This window comes from Aspergillus tanneri (assembly GCF_003426965.1).
Source record: "Aspergillus tanneri strain NIH1004 chromosome Unknown AapTan_3_pilon_pilon_pilon, whole genome shotgun sequence".
NCBI classification, from domain to species: Eukaryota; Fungi; Ascomycota; class Eurotiomycetes; order Eurotiales; family Aspergillaceae; genus Aspergillus; species Aspergillus tanneri.
In genome coordinates this window covers 2,087,502-2,100,098 of record NW_022984630.1, presented here as the reverse complement: position 1 = coordinate 2,100,098, position 12,597 = coordinate 2,087,502, and the positions used below count along the sequence as shown (strand labels likewise).

Below are 12,597 nucleotides of genomic sequence, written 5' to 3'. Positions count from 1 at the left end.
TGCAGCCCGCCAGGCTGATGCGAACTCCCAGAAAAAAGTGGAACTCCTAAGTTCAATATCATGATGCTTTCCATAGCAAGCTGTATAACTCCGCAGACACCAGGCCAGTCCGATAATCCACACATTCCGCATATATTGAGGGCAATCGGTAGCCAAATAAAAGAAATAGAAAAAAACGGAGAAAGAAACATAATAAGGTGACAGAGAAACACGGCGATACGTTAGTTGTATTCAGCGAGCTTGTTCCGTACCAACTCTAGGACTTCCTTTTGGACTTGCTCAGGAGGGTGATTGGCATCAACAGTGAGTGCATCCCACTCGCCTTTGGGCTCTTCAAGATCGCGCAGTTGCGATTGGACCATGGTGCTCTTCATGTAGTGAGCTTTTCGCTGCGTGACACGCTGGAAGAGCGTCTTTTCATCCAGTTTGAGATAGACAAAGTGGATTTGGACAGACGGAGAGCCGTAGGCGGCTATCCGCATCACATCGCGATACTTCTGCTTAAGGGCCGAGCAAGCCACCACCACGCCGGAAGGAGGAACATAATTGTTGGTTTCTGACGGAGAGAGGGCCTCGGTTGCCGCATTGCGAAGGGAAATGAGCCAGTCCCAACGGTCCGCGTCTGTAAGAGGGATCCCATTGCTCATCTTTTCTTTGTTGGATCGGGGGTGGAACTAAAACGTAGTACATCATGAGTCATGTTTCTGACCAAGTAGGCTAGATAATGGAGATTCGGGGTTAGGAGCTAGACTTACATCATCGCCCTCTAGGAAGGGAACCCCTAATGCCATCTGTATGCCTCGTCCAACTGTACTTTTCCCACATCCGGCGGGGCCTGTGACGACCCATATATGTTGGATGTTCTCTGCTTTGGAATTTTCCGTCCACATGGGCGTAGTCGAATGGTTCAACGAATCTTTGCTAACGGGTGTTCTTCGAGATGCATCGATAACAGCAGCATTGCTACTGAGGGGTAGTTGAGGTCGTTCGCCGGTTGAGAGCATTGTGGTGGAAAGAAAGAGAGAGAGAGGAGATATATTCGGGAGGATTCCAGTTGTAGAAAGAGTGCGGGAACGTGCCGGCAGCACAGAGTGTATGACGACGGAGAAAGCGGCGCAATTCGCGGGGCCGATATGATTGGTGGAATTGTTCAATATCGTATGGATGGTTTAATGGTTTCTTCCTTTAGGAGTTGCCTGCGTGTGGTATAGGATAAGGTAGGCACAGGGTCACGGTTCAGTTCCTGTGGAAAGTGGAAAATGTCGTTACAGCAGCGTTTCCAGCTGAGGGAGGGAAACAAGGAGAGGAGAAACTTGAAGGGAGAAAGAGCATAAGAAGAAATAATATAACTAAGCCTCCTTTCAAGTATGAAATTTGGGCCGGTGGGTCATTCCTTACTTCATGACTGGGGACCGTAATTTTTATATCGGGCTCGTCTCTGCCTTGTATACTGGAAGTACTAGTAAACCGTCCACGGTACCTGAACACAGTACTTTCGCCTCAGAGTTACATTAACACCTCCCCATGGTACGTATCCCGAGTGGGGGAATAATTGAATTCAACCATCTAGTTCTCGGCGAGTGGGGGACAAACAGGGAGACAAAGACAGGGGAATGCGAGAGAGTCCAGCGGTCTGGTCATTAGCGGGAGATCCGATCTAGTGGTATTTTATTTCCCCATCGATCCAGTCAGGTTGAGTAGGTTTCTCAACCAGAACCTAACAAGCTAACCCAAAGTGTCTGCCCTATACCTCTAAATGGCTATTGAAAAATGGGCCGACCTAATAGAAGGGCGGAAGAAGCAGAGGCCGCTGTCGTACGGAATACTCGTACAACCAACGGGTATTGATTGAATGATGCACGGATGATGTCACTTTGCCCCGGGGATCCGGGAGTAGAAAAGGTAGTATTCCCCTGCGTCATAACAATACCCATACGAGACAGTCTGTGAACCAGCCCCCACGCTATACCCCATCTGATCATTTACATCGGGCCCATATTCCGAGCTGCTTCCCTCACAACAACAGATTCCGTGGGATATAAGTCCCTGTATTATTATAATATCTCCTTTGCTCAAGTATGTGTTCCGCATACTTATCTGCTGATCTTTGCCCCTGCTGAAAAATGAGCTGTACTGGTACTTTTGTCCTGGGGCGGCCAGCATTCGGATACAGCAAATTCTCACTGGACCATTTTCCCGTCCGGTGCTACGTGAAACGCAACAAAATGACCTATAGCACGACTATTAGATAAAAGGTTTACAATTCGATAAAACTTTGCTCTCTTTTGTCGACTCTTGTGTCTCCGCGTGGTCATCTGAAGGCATACCGACTTGTTTTGTTCAGACACGGTTGCTGGACTTTCACGTGGCCTTGTAACCTCCAGAGTTCATGCTTCTAGATTGACTGGATGACTTCTTTATTATCCACTTAAATTTCATTTTAAGAACAGCAGAGGTCTATTCAAAGTTTCGGGCCAGCGTTTCCACTCTGGCTACCGCAGTCTTAAACTCTAGTCTATATTGCTGATAATTCGTCATCTTGAAAAGTTTAGTGGCCGACAAGTGGATAGATGCGCCGAAGTCAAAGCCTATTACGATCCCAGACCTGAAGTGTCCTCACCGTACAAAGACCAGAATAATACGGTGTCTTGGCCATCACATTTTTCAGGCTCTCGTGACCAGCCTGCGCAAGTCAGGCTATCGCTTCAGTGAAACATAGGAATGCCAATCTGATGAATAGATTTAGCATCTACTAGGTCTGACGCTCATCTTCTTGCAGTTTATGCCTGCTAGGGGAGTCTTGGCGCCACCCATGGACCAAGCACCGCGGTTCTAGGCGTGAAAAGAACACACTATCGAACATCTCAGCTCAGTTGCCCTTGATGTATGGATGAAAAATGGCTGCCGTACAGATGGTGCCGTATGTACGCTGTTTGCAAGCTCCATAACTGGTATTCAAATTCAGTAGCCAACAATCCGCTCCAGGCACTGCAGAATTACAAATAATACTCTGTATATCTCGCCTTACAGGTGAATCTGAGAGAGAGGCCCAGGATTACCCTCCTTGCGTCTTTCGTAGTCCTCCAGAATGTCAATTTTAACGGGATGAAAAGTAGTGTAACAATATCTCTTCTTTAAAACTGGGGCTTCTGTCCTTATCTAAAATACTATTATAAACCTGAAATTTCATTGTGAGTCGACGATTTGCTGTTCCCTATTCAGCTCATTGCGTTGTTAGTGAGACTGTGAGCCTTTATCATAATGCGCAGGTAGCGACAGCCGAAAATATAAAAAATAGTATGGGATACGAACTAATTTATAACAAAGCGATACGTGTGCCCTTTTTTGGCACTATTTTCCATGAAACTTTTCTGTCTGTTTTCTCTTTTGGTAGAGCCCAAAAGCCCTCCCTTTTTTTTTTTTTTTTTTTTTTAACGAACAGTGCCATTTGTATGAGATGCCATTTGTATGAGATGTGATGATGGGCGCTTACATAACCCCGCATACGCCAGCCGGAAACGTCAGTGAAGCTGAGCGGAGCTATTAATGCGCTTTCCTACGAGACATGTTCATTGCCTGACGTCTGAATCAACTACATCTGGACTTGTGACCGAGACCAAGGAGTTTTTCTGTCTTAGTCTTCTTCCCTGCTGATAAATACCAATATCTTGTCGGCTTAACCGCCTAGCCTACGATGACCTCCCTCTTCTTCTCCACCCCTGTCGACATCGACGTCGTCCTCGAAGACAGTGATGAACGCCAGACTGTTGACGTCAAGCTCGATAAGGGCCGTCGCGAGAGGGTCCCTCTTTACATGGATGGGGAGTCTGTCAAGGGCGCCGTGACCGTGAGGCCAAAGGATGGAAAGCGATTGGAACACACAGGCATCAAGGTCCAGTTCATCGGCACAATTGGTACGATTATTTCATCTCCGACATTACTACCTGCGGGAGTCCTTCGGAGATCATTTTTCTTAATGCCGTGCCTGCCCTATGGTTTGGTTGTAAGAATGGTACTAACACGATGTGCCTAATCTAGAGATGTTCTATGACCGCGGCAACCACTACGAGTTTCTTTCCTTGGTACAGGAGCTCGCGGCTCCGGGTGAACTGCAACACCCACAGACGTTCCTCTTTAACTTCAAAAATGTTGAAAAGCAGTACGAGTCCTACAATGGTATTAATGTCAAACTACGGTACTTTGTCCGGGTGACGGTCTCCCGGCGCATGGCCGATGTGATCCGGGAGAAAGACCTATGGGTTTACTCCTATCGCATGCCGCCGGAGACAAACAGTCCGATTAAGATGGATGTCGGTATTGAGGACTGCCTGCATATTGAGTTCGAATATTCCAAATCCCAATATCACCTCAAGGATGTCATTGTAGGCCGCATTTATTTCCTCCTTGTCCGATTGAAGATCAAACATATGGAGTTATCCATTATCCGGCGGGAAACAACGGGTTCACCTCCAAACCAATATAATGAAAGTGAGACGTTGGTGCGGTTCGAGGTGGGTTTAGTCAATCCTTGGGAGTTCAAACAGGCAAGTGATTCTAATTCAGCTATTTGCAGATTATGGATGGTTCACCGTCACGTGGTAAGTATCTTGCATTATTTAGATAGCCATTTATATCAATAGTGGCCCATTCACTATTTACAGAAATTTCTATGAGCCGACACGTATGCTGATCATTTCCAGGTGAAACCATCCCCATCCGTCTGTTCCTTGGCGGGTTTGATTTGACACCGACCTTCCGTGACGTGAACAAGAAATATTCCACACGCTATTACCTTAGTTTGGTACTTATAGACGAGGGTACGTTATGCAACCTGAGCGCATCCCTGATTGTGGATGCTTTGGCGCCTGAGGCCTCCAGGCCCCGTGCGCTATTTCTGCCCGACAAACATCCCACGGTCTATCAATAGCCGATCGGCTATTGATATTCGGGCCGGGGCCTTGCAGCAACAACTGCACACCCCACGCTAAACTGTATTAGTATACCGTTTCGCGTGGCCAGCCCCACAGTCCCCAGTTCCCACCTGTTTTTTATTGAAACCGTCTCGTACTGACCATACATCCGGATATTCAGACGCTCGCCGATACTTTAAGCAGTCCGAAATTGTTCTCTACCGTCAAGCTCCCGAAATTGCAACTACGCCACAGATAGCCCAGCAGCAGCAGATTCAGCAGCAGCAACTCCAACAGCAGCAAGCGCAACAGCAACAGCTACCGCCCGGCTCTGCTACACCTGGCCCGGGGCGTAAAGCGTACCCTAGTCAACCAGTCGCTGCTCCCGTTGCATAGATTACAAATGTGTTCTCGGACCATTAATGGCTACAATTATTCATATACCCTGTCCTAACTCTGTACTCTCCTACTCGTCTAATCCCCAAGATCTGAGACTGCCTACGAACCATACGATGGAAGGTGTCCCCCTTCCGAATTTTAAGGCACGGTTTACCAGAGAGCCAATCAATCTTCTGAGACTTTTCATCCTGTGAAAAGAGAGACCTTTCTATCTGAGCACGATTTATGACCAGTGGATTCTATAATCCTGTACAAATTTTTTTACCTGAAACTCATAGGGAGAGGGGATGAAAAGAGACTTAGAAATCTTCTTTTCCGTCCGAGTACACCATAGAAAGAATAGAGAAAACCTGTAACTTTGTATACTAGTAAGAACCTCCAATCTCATGTAATACCTTTCCAAGAGCATGGAGAACTTCCCCATCGTCTTTTTCTTTGCCTGCAACCTGCATAGCCTGTACGACGAGGGGGTATATCCATTCCAAATGTTTCTTCTGGCCGTGAAGGCTGATCACATCCGATTCCTTGGGTGACACAGCTGTACCTGTGTTGATAGTGGGCTGGGGAATCGCCGAAGGCTCGCTCCGTAGATTTACCATGCCTAGAAGAAGATGCAAGAGCGCCTTGCGTGCAGGAGTGGGCTGAGGCATGAGACCCCGAAGGGGTTGATCTGCAATATACCCTTTCAACGACACAGCACTCCGTAGTATGAGATACGGGGAAATTGAACGAGCAAGCAAGATCCGTGCAGATGTCCGAGTCTCACTTTCCAGTGTTTGTTCCGAGCCGTTGCCCTTTTGTTGTTCTGGCGTAGGTGAAGCTGCTAATTCGAAAAAGGTGTCCAGTGCGGCGTATGCCATCTTGGTCCGTGCTGTTGGTGACGGATTAGAGGTTCTCCCAGGGCGTAGGTCGTATATATCCTCAAGAGGCTCGCCGTCCGGAAACTTGCTGGGAAGATCAAATCGTTGTGGTAGATAAATGAAGGATGAGGATAGCAGCGCACACGCAAAATCCCGCCGAATAGCATCAGGGATGATAGGTACTCCAAGGGACGGAATAATAAGTGTCTTTAGCCTTTGGAAGGCAGCGACATCAAAAGACTCGTCCGCAAGTATGTTTGCTCGAGGAACTGCCACAGTTCGACAACCTTTGGCAGAAATTATGCCGTTTGCGAGGTCAACAATGCCGGTCCAGAAACGTGAAATTTCTGACTGATTTGCTTTTTCATATTGTTTCTCCACGTATGGAATTGCGACTTCAAGAACATCCAGCGATGCAGTGGTTGACTTTCTCCACAAGGAAGGCTCGCGATCTTTCCCGGTCCATTCATACTTCTGAGAAACCGGGTTCACGAGATGCTCTAGAGCAGTTGTGAGGGAACCGCTGACAAATATCTCCCTCTTAATCCCAAAGTCCGCAATATACCAACTGAGGAGTTCTATTGCACTCTTTGAGAATGCAACATACGTAGGTATTCTTGAGTCACGAGTCGGTGACCACTTCGTCAACGCGGAATCAGCAAATCTTGCAAGGCACGTCAGGATTTCTGCTTGAGAATCATTTTTATCAAGGCAAATCATCTTCACGCAGTCAATGATCAGAGCTTGCAAACCCGACGGGCGATCTATATCAGGCGAGTATCGTGGAGAGATAGAATTCCACGCAAGAAGCTGTATATGGTTTAGGATCTTCTCAACATGAGACCCCGTCATCTCATCCTTATATAAGCGATACACCTGTTGGAACGCGTGTAGATAAGCTATTGCAGCATCTTGATTTGGGCAATCCATGTCCAACAAATCTTCCCTATGAGCGGGATGGCCATTGATCCATAGTGTCCATACAGCTTGTAAAGACTCTTTGCTCAAAGTATTTGGAGAGTGCACTCGAAGAAGGATGTTCGTCAAACTAGTGAATACGGCTTCACTAAGCTCTAGATAATATAGAGCAGTGAAGTCATGAAAATGATCCAGCAGCCGTTTCCATGATTGATCGAACCTTTCATCTGGAGTGATGGCTTCGAAGAAATTTGTGATTAGATCAGAAATTCCCTTGATCGTAACAACCGCTGTCTCAACCCATGAATGGAGCTCATCTGAGTCTCCCTTACTTCCCGTACCACGAACACTGTTTAGCTCAGTCTCGATTTCCTCTATCATTTGGAACATTACCCGATTAAGACACAGAGACCATGCCTTGGGTGGTAGTTGTTGACCATATGCATCAAAAATCCTTAGAAGTGTATGCACTGCGCAATTCCTAATTTCTGACCTGCTATCGGTTGTAAGGTCAACAATTCGTAATAGCAGCAAGAGCCAGAGAGCGTTCCGAGAAACAGAAGGGTCATTGTCCTTAGCAAGAGTCACAAGCGATTCCTCGCTCACCGAGACATCGACACTAGACTCGATCGAGAACTGCTTAATTTGGCCCTGAAGAAAGTCAGACACATTCCAGAAAGATGATGTCGTCGTTAGTGAGATATTGAAATCTTGCTGCTGTATCGCAAACTTAGAAAACGCCTCTACAAGGTCCAAGTGACACGGCAACGGTAGAAGAGCAATGAAATCCGAAGCTATTAGTTGCAGAGACTTATATGAGATTCGAATAAGTTGATTCGAATCTGCTATTAGGAAAGCCTTGCGATCTTTGCTAATAGTCATGGATTCTTTACGCTCTCCCGTTCGGCTATCCCCAAAAACACTAGAAATAAGGTCGAAGACGATAGCCCAGCCATCGACAAAAGTATCTCCATACTGTTCCAAGATACTTTTCAAAGTCTCCAAGCTTTGTGCATGTATCTCTATTATTATGCCAGAGGGGGAACCCAGCTGACATGCACCTATTTCATAAAGCAATTCGATCTGCCGCCTCAGAGTCTCGAGGTTTCTCTTTTGCCGTACGTTTCGCATTTGGTCACTGTCGCCAGGCATCTGTTTCATAGTCTGGGATACGAGACTATTCAAGATTTCGTTCGCTTGCAGTCGAAGACTTTGGCTTATTTCTCTATCAGCCGCGCTCGTCATGAGCCTGTCGGATAAGAGCTGCCAGACGCTGCTGTCGCTCTCATCCAGAGATGACAACCTTTCCAAATTTGATCTGCCCAACTCGTTTGACTTCTCCAGAACAAATCTCAATTCTTCATCTTGCATTTGATTTTTGCCAATTGCGAGCGAGACACGGCGGGCATTCCTGCGCATACGGCCAGAGCGCTGATACGGTGTCTGGGAGGAACTTGATGCTGGTACCGAAGAGTCCCTTTCATCATGTTCCTCAGTTGTCGTAGAGAGATTCACCAATGCAGATAGCAGTTCTTGAAATGAGCTGCTTGGATAGTCACTGGTGCTTTCAAATAGCTTAGCAGACGCTGAGAGTACAGCGAGTATCTCATTTCCGGTGTTAGCTCTAGGAACGTCAACTCCCGTGGCAGACGAAATTTCACCAGAGCTAGATACTATGGCATTCGTTTTTGTTGAGCCGATACCAATCAGCAACTCCGTATCTTGTAGCGTGCCTAGGATTATAGACCAGGCCGGCTGGTCTAAGGTAGGGCCAAGAGCAATGCCCAGGTTAAGCAAAGCACGCAAACATAAAAGATTTCTTGTGCTGGGAAATACACGGGACTTGTTCAAAGCAGTTGCGGATGCTTCAGATACTGGGGATCCAAAAGGTGGCACTTCCACCCCTTTCCGCTTTTCATCTACTGTCTGGCTGGGTTGAGGAAGAGAGGAAACTTTCCCAATGGGCCCGGTAGTCTTCATGGCACCTGTCTCAGCCGGTACGGCTGCTTTTCCCAGCGTTGTAAGAAAAGCATCCCTGGGAGTTGACAATCTCAGAAGACCTGCCACATGGGCTAGTTTTTGAAAAGAACGGACAAGGTTGTGGTAAAACTCATCGTCCAGTGACGCATAGAGAAAAGTTGAGCAAGCTGCAAGGACAGCAGGCCAACAATTCTCAATAATCCCAGCACAAGTTTTGATAGCCCCCAACTGAGGATGGGATTCAAGTTGTAGAGGATTTATAGGCATGGTTGCCTTCTTCGTACTTGATTGATGACTGCTCTTGTGGGAGTTTGTCCTCTGGATGTCATGAGAACGTCGAGTAGAGTCTGTGGCCTGGTCAGGACTTGTAATATGACTTTTTCTCTTCTGTTTTAGATCAGGCACCGTCAACGGAAGGATGAATTTAGCAAGTTCCTCGGCAAATGAACTTATACAGTTCAGCACAAGCCCGTAAACATAAGTTTCTGGAGGCTGAGGTGGTTCCGATTTGTCAAGCAATTCTAGGTACGGCGTGCGAACAACACTCCATTGGCTACTGATGCCCGGCACATTGGTATCAGCTGATGTAACCGTTGTTCCAATGACTCCAGCCACTCCGCCTGCCTCAAGGGTAATTTGCTCTTCAGTAATAGATCTTGAATGTTCGGCACGCAAAGGCACAGTTGACCGGCTGCTAACACCAATCAACGAGGGTTTCTCGGATGATAAACGAACAAGCGAGGCCATGTGATCTTTGAGGCTGTTTTTTCTTCCATCTTCTCCGTCATAAAGAGAATAAATGAGCCGTATGAGCCCTGGTTCTGCGTACAATCCTCGGAACACTTCCATACACAAGATTCGTTTCCAAGGCAATGTACTATCAGGTTCAAGCAAATGTGTTAAAAGACTCAATGCCATTTCACACTCTGATGTGAGAAGAGACATATGGCGCTTGAGAAGCAGGAGAAGAATCCGCGAAACACGGACAGTCAGAGCAAAGTTATGCCTTTCGGATAAGAATCTTATGATCATTGGCATAAGCCGAACTCGCAACACATGGGCGAGTTCCGTATGGCCAATAAAAAGGCTACCAGAGTTAAGTAAGACGTTCTCGATTAGTTCCAGGGTGAAGGCTGGGGAAAGTGACTTGATGCGCAAGAAATGAAGTTGTTCGCCATCAACAACGCAGCAGAGATCATCCAAAACCTACAGAATATGTTAGCAGGCTAGCACACCAAAGATACGGAGCCGGTGTGCAAGTCTCACCCGTAAAGCATCGTACGCAAAGTACCCAATTTTAGTGTGATTCCCATCAACTTTGATGGTCACCGTTGGCTTAGACTCGTCTAGGGTTTCTGAGGACCCGTCAGCAACCAGCCAGAATAGCGTCAAAATAAAATTTTAGTAACTCACTGTCTTCCTCAGAGACTCGCTCAAACGTTGACACCACCAGCTGTTGGAGTGTGGCTGCAGCTGTACTGGAAAGCGCAAGTGTTTTGCTCGCCTGTAGGGTGGCGCATATTTCCAACATACTCACCAACAGCTCACCGCCAAGATCATTAGAATAATGTTGCAACAATGAAGGAAGAGTTTGTAGAATCTTCAATTGGATGTCCAGACCTTAACAGGTCAGTACTGCGATGAGTATTAGAGTAAGTGGAAAGACATACTCAGATTTGTCGTTTCTTTCAATCCGCCGAGGACGTCTTCCAGTCTCTGGGAAGGTAATGACCGGGATGCCACCAACCTCTGAAGGCAGACAACTCCGATTCCCGATAGCTTCGCATGGCGAGAATGACAGGCCAAAATAAATGGGTCGACGAACTTCGGTTTGCGCACCAGGTCTCCATGAAGTCAGTAAGTCTACCACAAAAGGGTCAAGAGGGAGTTTTCAGAATCTCACCAGCGGAGATCTGAGCCTCCGAAGTAGACGGTAAGCTCTTTAGTTCATTGAGAGACTCTTCGGCCGACTATAACTTCGGTCAGTATGGAGATTACGACACGTCTCTCTTCTCCATCGAGCTCACATTTCGCAGGTCGGAGTTTCTTCTCTTAGACTCCTGAATAAGATTCAAAAGTTCCGCCTGCAGAAACTGGGAGGACATTTCCAACGAATGGTTGGATCAAAGCATGGCAAACGCCACTATCGGTATGAACAAGCTATCAAACGATTCGAGACAGCTATAGCTTCAGGAAGTGGTTGAACAATTAATTAGGGGAAAAAACAACTAGGAGATTCGCATCACTGCATTAACCTCGATCTTTCATATGTTCCTGAAAATGTTCAATAGACCACGCTCAGTCCAGAGGCATGAGAATTGCGATGAGAACGCTTCAATCTAACATGTATCCAACAGCGGCATCTCCAGGAATGCCAAGGCACCAGCGGATATATCTATATCACGTGACATTGTGAGAGAGTTCGTTATCATCACGTGGTTCTCCTTTGCAGGAAGTCAGTGCGATACGCCCAGTCAGTGAAGGTGGGATACATCTGCAGTGCCCCTCCTTCGCCTCGTTTTATAGATTCCCCTCCCATCAACTTTACTCGTCGTTCCCTGGTCAAAGTTCTCATTGATAATTTCTATAACTGAACTTTGTCCTTCGTACAATGTCAGCTAAAGTTCCCAGGAATTTCAGGCTCCTTGAGGAGCTTGAGAAGGGTGAGAAGGGCCTCGGTGCTGGTAGATGCCCTCCCCCACCTATTGTTTGCAGCCATTAAATATAGCCGTGCTGATATTACTCTCTCTCAATTTAGAGGCATGTTCGTATGGTCTTGCCGATGGAGATGACACGATGATGAGCAACTGGAATGGAACTATTCTTGGCCCCCCTCATGTTCGTGCAACATTTAAGCCTGCAAGCCATACTACATACCAGCCCTGCTGACCTCCAAACCATAGAGTGTTCACGAGAACAGAATATACAGTGTTAATATCCATTGCGGCCCAGACTACCCCGACAACCCCCCGACCATTCAATTCATTTCACGTGTGAATCTTCCCTGTGTTGATCCACGAACTGGAAAGGTACAGCTTGCCCTGCTTGCTTAGAACTCCGAGGTAGAATGTCTCTTATACATTGTTAGGTTGATCCCACAAAACTGCCATGCATCGCTCAATGGAAGCGCGATTATACCATGGAGACTATTCTTCTCGAGATTAGAAGGTAAGTGTGACATACTATCTTTCCTAGGGAACTAAGCCAACATAATTCTCCCCCCAGATACATGGCCCTTCCACAACATAAGAAGCTTCCCCAGCCCCCCGAAGGATCTAACTTCTAAATCTACTGCGTTATAAATGGCCCGGGATCCAGAATCGGAGTACTATGGTTGGTTTTTGTGTCAGGTTCATCTACCTCTTCCTTGGCTTATTAGAGCGTGTACAGTCTATGCATGATGGCGGGCATGGCGTGGTTTCTTTTTGAAGCCTAGCTTCAGAATACTTAAATCTAGAATTATTTTACTTCCCTGCTTTCGTGGCTCACTTGATGATGGGAGCTACTCTTAATGTAATTTTAGGTGGGAT

At 46.8% G+C, this 12,597-nt stretch overlaps 4 protein-coding genes across 4 annotated transcripts; 2 read left to right on the top strand and 2 right to left on the bottom strand.

The window, feature by feature from the left end:
* Nucleotides 1–221: 221 nt before the first annotated feature.
* On the bottom strand, nt 222–1,004 carry ATNIH1004_004499 (gluconokinase; the record flags this gene model as incomplete). The annotated part of the gene is made up of 2 exons (XM_033569169.1): nt 222–674; nt 756–1,004. The coding sequence occupies 2 exons, from the start codon at nt 1,002–1,004 to the stop codon at nt 222–224; spliced, it is 702 nt and encodes a 233-aa protein (XP_033427975.1).
* A 2,690-nt stretch (nt 1,005–3,694) lies between these two features.
* On the top strand, nt 3,695–5,306 carry VPS26 (vacuolar protein sorting-associated protein 26; the record flags this gene model as incomplete). Its single annotated transcript, XM_033569168.1, has 5 exons — nt 3,695–3,914; nt 4,039–4,511; nt 4,574–4,598; nt 4,701–4,817; nt 5,092–5,306. The coding sequence occupies 5 exons, from the start codon at nt 3,695–3,697 to the stop codon at nt 5,304–5,306; spliced, it is 1,050 nt and encodes a 349-aa protein (XP_033427974.1).
* Nucleotides 5,307–5,674: 368 nt separating this feature from the next.
* Nucleotides 5,675–11,172, bottom strand: ATNIH1004_004497 (putative endosomal peripheral membrane protein (Mon2); the record flags this gene model as incomplete). Its single annotated transcript, XM_033569167.1, has 6 exons — nt 5,675–10,273; nt 10,334–10,422; nt 10,481–10,687; nt 10,738–10,911; nt 10,971–11,037; nt 11,095–11,172. The coding sequence occupies 6 exons, from the start codon at nt 11,170–11,172 to the stop codon at nt 5,675–5,677; spliced, it is 5,214 nt and encodes a 1,737-aa protein (XP_033427973.1).
* A 506-nt stretch (nt 11,173–11,678) lies between these two features.
* MMS2 (E2 ubiquitin-conjugating protein MMS2) lies at nt 11,679–12,353 on the top strand (the record flags this gene model as incomplete). The annotated part of the gene is made up of 5 exons (XM_033569166.1): nt 11,679–11,751; nt 11,826–11,905; nt 11,971–12,096; nt 12,156–12,235; nt 12,293–12,353. The coding sequence occupies 5 exons, from the start codon at nt 11,679–11,681 to the stop codon at nt 12,351–12,353; spliced, it is 420 nt and encodes a 139-aa protein (XP_033427972.1).
* Nucleotides 12,354–12,597: the final 244 nt, after the last annotated feature.